Below are 7,959 nucleotides of genomic sequence, written 5' to 3'. Positions count from 1 at the left end.
TAATGTTCAGAATCTATTCTTTACATGTAACACTAGAAGCTTTACTAGAAAAACACTCAAATTTTCACCAATCAGCTTTACCACTTGCTTCTTAAGCCCAAAGTGCTTCACAGAACTATGGGAATCTAATGGAGGACAGAGCCCAAAGTGGGATGTCAAAATGACCAGTGCAACTACTCATCGTTCACGAACAGATAAAGGAAAATCATCTACTACAATGATCTAACACAGAGGACAGCCTCCACAAATCAGATTACTGAATTCCTTCATTGCAACGTAGTGCAATTATGAATTGGCTGCACTTCTACTGAAGAGTTCACATCTAAAACACATGCATTCGATGATCACCAATTTCACATCTAAAACACATGCACTCCAGGCTACGGTTTTCTATGGGAATTGGCAAAACGGGTACCCAGCAGACAAAGATCTCATCTCATATATCAAGGATCACCAATTTCTCTTGACAAGTACCAAGATCAAAAGAATAATTCATAAAAACATATACCTTGCCGGGGGAGGGCAGCAGGGGCAGTGGCGGCGCCGGGGGCGGGGAACGCGCCGGGGGGGGGGGGCGCGTCGGGGGCGGGGAACGCGCCGGGGAGGGCGCGGGGGAGAGGGCGCCGCCTTGGGGGGGGCCGCGTCGGGGGCGGGGCCGCGCCGGGGGGGGCCGCGCCGGGGGGGGGCGCGTCGGGGGCGGGGAACGCGCCGGGGGGGGCGCGGGGGAGAGGGCGCCGCCTTGGGGGGGAGCCGCGCGGGGGCGGGGCCGCGCCGGGGGGGCCGCGCGGGGGCGGGGCGGCGCCGGGAGGGAGGGCGGCGCCGGGGGGGAGCCGCGCGGGGGCGGGGCCGCGCCGGGGGGGGCCGCGCGGGGGCGGGTCGGCGCCGGGAGGGGAGCCGCGCGGGGCCGGGGCCGCGCCGGGGGGAGCCGCGCGGGGGCGGGGCCGCGCCGGGGGGGGCCGCGCGGGGCGGGGCGGCGCCGGGAGGGAGGGCGGCGCCGGGGGGGAGCCGCGCGGGGGCGGGGCCGCGCCGGGGGGGGGGGCCGCGCGGGGCGGGTCGGCGCCGGGAGGGGAGCCGCGCGGGGCCGGGGCCGCGCCGGGGGGGAGCCGCGCGGGGGCGGGGCCGCGCCGGAGGGGGGCCGCGCCGGGGGGGGGACCGCGCGGGGGCGGGGCCGCGCCGGGGGCGGGGCGGCGCCGGGAGGGAGGGCGGCGCCGTGGGGGGGGGAGCCGGGGGGCCGCGCCGGGGGGGAGGGCGGCGCCGGGGGGAGGGCGGCGGCGGGGGGGAGGGCAGCAGGGGCAGTGGCGGCGTCGGGTTGGAGAAGGGAAAAGAACGAACGGAGGAGGAAAAAGAAACGAATCGGTATGCGTAACGAGTGGCAGTGGGTAATTTTACCGACTTTGGATTGCCTCCAACGCAGCAGAAGCAGCTCGCCGCCTGCTTCGTGATTTCCATCTGCGGAAGTAGGTTGCGGTGGGAGAAGTTGAGCGCGAAAGCAGGTTGTTTGGTTTAGGTTCTGTTTTTTCACAGCAGAAGCAGGCTGCAAAAGCAGAACCAAACAGACCCTTAGTTTGCTTGGTTAGATAGGTAACAAAGCAATAACAACTTCTTGGGTTTCAGTTAATTTAAACCACTGAAGCAATGTTAGATTCTTTATCATAATGGGTTTCTCTACAAGACTGTACATGCAAGCTATAAGTGAGTGAAGAACTGCCTGGAACAGAGTCTAAGATTGCCCAAACCAATAGCAGAATCTGCCATGTGAGGCCATCAAGAAAGGCTCTTGTAACATGGGATGCTCTGGTCTGCCGTCGCAGTCACTTCGTGTTTCTTCCAAGCCTCTTGCACGCATCTCCGTCCATCCATTGTTGACATTCAACCGCTCAACTTGCAGTCAGAGCCCCACCTGGCTATGTGCTCGCCTGAATCTCACCTCCAGTCACCGCTCCGGCTCAAGCACAGCGAGCTCGAGTCCATGGCCAATCACCACATCACAGCCGACGCTCCGAGCGCATCGCCGCCGCTGCCTGCTGACGACCCCTCCGCCAGTCATTGACCTCTGCCATGACGATATCCAGCTCCTCAATTCTGTAGTGACGATTAGTGACCTCTGTGTGTGTGTGTGTGTTTTCCCTCTCTCTCTCTCTCTCTCTCTCTCTCTCTCTCTCTCTCTCTCTCTCTCCCTCTCTCTCTCTCCCTCTCTCTCTCTCTCTCAATTTCAGGTTGCAGGAGCTTGATTTTGCGCAGGGCCGAGATAAGTAGTTTGATTTGCACGAGGAAGCTCAATTTAGTTTACGAACAAAGACACAAAAGGGAAGCTCGCCATCAGCAAGCTGCAATGGAGTAGGTCCATCATCGACACATGTTCAATATATCTCCTTGCGGTTAGGGATATGTCCTCAGTCTCAGCAGTAACAACAAAATCAGCAAGTTCCACCACAATCTCCAAGGCTTGTGCTTCACGAATCAACTTCAAATCTCTTCAATTTCATTCCTTCCTAGCTTTTCATCTCGTGGTGTTCACGTTCATGCAATCCTTTTTATTCTGCCTGGTGAAGGCGGGTGATGGCACTTGAACTCACCGTAGCATGGAAGAGGTGATGCCACCCACACAAACCAGGCAACCAAACATACATGAAGTTGGCCAATCTAAACTCTTCTCAGGCAACCAAACAAGAGCTGCCTGTATTGTATAAAGCTCTAATTAGGAAGCACAGCCATAGCAAATATTAAAGGAAAGAGGTGCCATTGGCCTTTTTCGTAGCAGACTCTCTCCTGGTGCCTAACAATCCTAGGGGACAAGGTTTGTTTTCTCCCCTCACTACTGGCTGACTGCAGCGCCTTATCCTCTGTTTCTCCATGCGAGTGGTGACAAACTGAAGGGCCCGTAGACTAGTGTGTGTGTGTAATACTGCCATTATTTCTCTCCCTCAAATCGCCAACATGGCCGTGCTAGCATATAAGGTGGTAGGAGTCCTAGTGAAGCTTGCTGACACGATAGGCTATTGCCAGATGTCTTTCATTCCAATAGAGTATTTTTTCTTTTTTTTTGTGAAACTTTCATTCCATTAGACTAAACAAGATGCAACTACCACTTTTTCTTTCTATTCCATTATGGATTTTCATGTACCTCCGAGTTGAGATGGTGGTGGTGGTAGATACCAAGTACGTAGTGCTACCCTATTAGAGGCATTGGGTGTTGTTCCTCATTGAGTGAGCGTGCATTTAAGCAATATTTATGCCATTGAACCACATGGTTTTATACAATTTGCAACAAACATGACCACCCCAGCACAAAACCATTCCTACATACGGATAATTAAAAACACTTTTTTACATGCACAATTATTTACAAATGCCTGCACGCAAGTAATTGAACGCAAGTAACTATTATTCACTGTTGAGTTATTGTTGAAGAAAAATACTTTAATGCAAACACAGGCACCTCTACCAAGCTTTTAACACAGGCACCATTCCTCTCCGGTGTTTAGTTAGGGTGCTAGCACAAAAAGTTCCTTATGTTGCGTAAGGTGTGATTGTGTGCATCTTCTCCTAACTAGCATGCAAACTTTGCATTGGGATATTCATATTATACGAGGATTTGTACATGATATTTTTTTCTTCCTCCATTTCTGCTCCTTATTACCCTCTCTTTGTCCGCCTTTGTATGTTGCTCTCTGGGAGGTGAGGAGCTAAATTTTTGCTCATTCTCCGCCGTCTTATATTGCTCTTGGTCCTCGTGGGGGTTAGCTTCAATGCTTACTGACACGTGGGCGCACTAGCGACGTGAGAGGAATCTGTTCCGAACTAAAGGGGCAGGGGCGCAGTATTACAGTCCCTGAACTGAATGTTTATTGTCAAACTCAAAGACTCGTTGGACACAAGGATATTACTGTTGCATTTCAGTCACACAAAATCATTTCTCTCTCCATGTATAGAAAGGATTTTGTTTCCAGTTCTATTTTTCAGCAGAAAAATAATATTTTTAGTTAAAAATGAAAATTTTGGCGACTGATCATTATTTGAAGCTTACTATTGTCTTGCACCAAACAAAGACTTAGTTACTCTACTGTTCAATCTGACTGTTCCAATTTATTTATTGTAAAGGAACAATTATTTGGAACATGTTTGCTGGAAGCGTATATACAGTTCCAAAAAAAATATGCCCGTGGCTGCAAAAAAATTAGCGTTGATTAGTATTTGAACTACAATTTCGCCATCAACTTCATCGGCTTATCTCAGGTGTATATCCGCTGCTTTTCTGATCCAGGAAGCTCCAGTGGCGGAGCTGCAGGGTGGTCCAGGTGGGCCACAGCATACCCTAAGGCCCAGCCCACCAAGGACCACCCCAGCCATTCTAGCCCAGGCGGACAGGCCACTGGCCAGGCCCAGGCGCCCCATCCTCTGTTTTTCTTGAGCCCGCAGCCGTGCGACGCAAGAAGCAGAGGAGAAGGCGACCGCGACGCCGCGATGGTGCTGCTCCGCCTCCGCGGCTCCGCCCTTGGGCTCCGGCCTCCGTCGTCCGTCCTCTACTCCACTCCACCGCCGGCGCCGAAGCTCCGCCGGTAAGCCCCCTCTTCCTCTTCCCTTCCTACTGCCTTCCTCTTCCGATTTCCCTTTCTCTTCTGATCTAAAATTTTCCCCTTGTTAGGGTTAGACGAGTAGGAGGAATTGATAAGAATTGATGGTTATTTTCTTGATGCGCTCAGCTAGGGGAGGTGGATCTTTATTGTGACAGGAGTGAGGACCACGCTGCGCCCCAATTCCAAGTTCCCAAGGTTTGTACTGTGAGTGCTAAACCCTAACTTCGATTCCAATAGTTTGATTGCTTAATTTATAACATGATGTGGCCTTTTTTAATTAGTATAACGGCTTGATGGCTGATGCACTATGAATTTTGACATTTGATTGTAGAGTGATTGAATTATGAAGAGAGATGGAGATATTGCATCTCTTTTTCGAAAGCATGCAGCAAAGAGGCAAAATGTGAATCCTATGCCACCTCCGGAAGCAACTCAAGAATAAGAGAGAGTAATTGAAGAAAATGTGAATCCTATGCCACCTCCACCGCCACCACCTCCGGAGGCAACTCAAGAGCAAGAGGAAGAGAGAGTAATTGAAGAAATTGTGAATCCTACGCCACCTCCACCGCCACCAACGCTATCACCATTGGCTCCACCAACTTATGATGTGAGTCGTCTTCCAAATGATCCAGGTGAAAGACAACCCATTGCAAGTTACCATGCTAATAATCATGATGCAATTAGAAGAGCATATATTCTTAGAGGTCCATTTCAGCCATATGCACATGAGTTCCCGAAAAGGTGGATTAGAGATAGAGAACGTCATTTCAATTTTGTGTGGTTTCACAATTTTCCTTGGGTTGAATATAGTGTCAAGAAAGATGTTGTGTTTTGCTTTGCATGCTACTTGTTCAAAAATAAAGAAAGTAAGGGAAAGGGGACTGCTGCATTTACTGTGAAAGGTTGGAAAAACTGGAATATAGGAGAGAATGCACTTTTGAAACATGCACATTCTAAGGCACATAAGGCAGCCCAAGAGAAATACCTTGATTTTCTGAATCCTGATGCAACAATTGATGATAAAATTGAGAAGTGGAGTGCTGAGGATCGTCATCTCTATAAGAAAAGGCTGACTTATTCACTTCGATGTTTGAAGTTTCTTTTGCATCAAGGATTAGCATTCCATGGACATGATGAAAGTGCAGAGTCTAGCAATAGAGGTAACTTCATTGAACTTTTGAAATTTGTTGCTGCACATAGTGAAGAGGTGAACAAGTATGTTCTAAACAATGCTCCAAGTAATTGCACTTTGACTAGCCCAATGATACAAAAGCAGATTATTCAGTGTTGTGCCATAGAAACTAGAAAGAAAATAATTGGAGAACTTGGTGAAGAGCCCTTTGCAATTTTAGTAGATAAGTGTAGTGACATATCACATAAAGAACAACTAGCTCTTTGCTTGCGTTATGTTGATGCATTGGGAAGGCCATGTGAGAACTTTCTTGGAGTTGTTCATATAGATGATACTACCTCTTTGTCACTTAAAGATGCAATTGAAGCTTTACTTGTTAGTCATGGCTTGACATTGACACGAATTCGTGGTCAAGGTTATGATGGGGCTAGCAACATGAGAGGAGATATTAAAGGGCTGAAAACATTGATTATGCAAGAGTCACCTTCTGCTTATTATATCCATTGCTTTGCACATCAACTCCAACCAGTTCTTGTTGCTGTTGCCAAGGGAAATAATGAGTGTGTTTGGTTTTTTGATCAAGTGTCTCTCTTGCTGAATATTGTTGGAGTCTCTTGTATGCGTCATGGCATGCTTCGAGATGCTAGGATTGAGAATCTCATGAGAGCACTTGATTGTGGTGAACTTGAAACTGGAAGTGGATTAAATCAAGAGATGGGGTTGGCTAGGCCCGGTGACACTCGGTGGAGCTCTCATTACAAGGCTGTATGCAACATCATTGCTATGTATCCTATAATCCGTGAAGTTCTTTTCACTCTTGGAGAGAATACTACTGTTAGAGCTGATTGGACAAAGATACATACCATGCTTGGTGCATTTGAGTCATTTGACTTTATTTTTTGTTTACACTTAATGTTTACTATTCTTGGATACACAAATGATTTGTCAGAGTGTTTGCAAAGAAGGGAGCAAGATATTCTTAATGCAATCACACTTGTTAAAGAGGCAAAGAAAAGAATGGAACACTTAAGCAATCATGGTTGGGATCAATTTCTTGATAGGGTCACTTTATTTTGCAACAAGCATGGTGTCCAAGTTCCTGCTATGGAGGGTAATTATGTGCCTTTTGGAAGATCTGTTCGGTTTGTTCATGACGAAAATAATGATGACCACTTTAGAAGAGCAATATATATTGGGTCATTGATCAAATTAGCATAGAGCTTGCTAGTCGGTTTGATGAAGTTAATATGGAGTTGCTTTCTTGTATGGCAGCCTTTGATCCTTCCAACTCATTTGTTTCATTTGATGCACAGAAGCTACGTAGACTAGCTGAGTTCTATCCTAATGAAATATCAAGCACTGAATTGCTAAAACTGGACTTGCAACTTGACAATTTTATTGATGTCCTAAGAGAAGATGATGACTTCAAAGACCTATACAATCTTGTTGATCTCTCAGTTAAGCTTGTTGAAAAAAAAGACATAAGGTGTATGATGTTGTGTACTTGCTTCTCAAATTGGTATTGCTTTTACCGGTGCCAACAGCAAGTGTTGAAAGAGCATTCTCTGCAATGACTTTTGTCAAATCTAAATTGAGAAACAAGATGGGTGATAGTCTTTTGGATGATTGTCTTGTCACATACATTGAGAAGGACTTTTTCTTTGAAGTGGATGAAGAAGACATAATTCAAACTTTTATGGACTTGAGGAAGCGTAGGCCAAATAAGAAAACATAGTCTTTTGGTATGTGTAAGCTTGTTTATGCATCTTTCGCACTTTCCTAGACCATATTTTGTTCTAATGTATGCAACTTTCGCACGTATTGTTGAATGCAAGACTTTATATGCTATTTACCGAATTTTTACCGAATTATTTACAAAACTATATATGCATTTTACTGAATTCATATGAAAATTTTGTTCCAGCATACCCTATGCAAAAATCCTGACTCCGCCACTGGGAAGCTCGTTAGCAAGCTTCTGCCTCCGAGAGCAGCGGCACATATACAGCACATCCCGATGAGATGACGGGGCTGGATGGCTGGATCAGCTTCAAAGATCAAGCCGTATCGCATTTCGTCTGCCTCCAGCACATTCAGCTCAGGGACGCTGCCAACGAGATATTGAATTCGAGTAAGAATGACCCGGCACATCTGTAACGACGAAGCACCTCACTTTTCTCCTGGTTTTCAGTTACTTGCATCCGTGCCGACCAATCATCCTGCACGCACCCACAGTTCACTTCGCAGTAA

The 7,959-nt window shown here is 47.7% G+C and overlaps 1 protein-coding gene across 1 annotated transcript; it reads left to right on the top strand.

The window, feature by feature from the left end:
• Window positions 1-4,464: 4,464 nt before the first annotated feature.
• Window positions 4,465-7,444, top strand: LOC112880821 (zinc finger MYM-type protein 1-like). Its single transcript, XM_025945571.1, has 4 exons — window positions 4,465-4,559; window positions 5,388-6,820; window positions 6,982-7,197; window positions 7,254-7,444. The coding sequence occupies exons 1-4, from the start codon at window positions 4,465-4,467 to the stop codon at window positions 7,442-7,444; spliced, it is 1,935 nt and encodes a 644-aa protein (XP_025801356.1).
• The last annotated feature ends 515 nt before the right edge of the window (window positions 7,445-7,959 follow it).

This window comes from Panicum hallii, chromosome 2 (assembly GCF_002211085.1).
Source record: "Panicum hallii strain FIL2 chromosome 2, PHallii_v3.1, whole genome shotgun sequence".
NCBI lineage: Eukaryota > Viridiplantae > Streptophyta > Magnoliopsida > Poales > Poaceae > Panicum > Panicum hallii.
This window is presented reverse-complemented; position numbering and strand designations above follow the sequence as displayed.

Bases quoted from the DNA above. Each gene is read 5' to 3' on its own strand.
- LOC112880821 (XM_025945571.1), top strand. From the start codon at position 4,465: ATGGTGCTGCTCCGCCTCCGCGGCTCCGCCCTTGGGCTCCGGCCTCCG. The intron at 6,821-6,981 runs GTAATTATGTGC...CTTGTATGGCAG, and splicing joins CCAAGTTCCTGCTATGGAGG to CCTTTGATCCTTCCAACTCA. The intron at 7,198-7,253 runs GTATGATGTTGT...CGGTGCCAACAG, and splicing joins TGAAAAAAAAGACATAAGGT to CAAGTGTTGAAAGAGCATTC.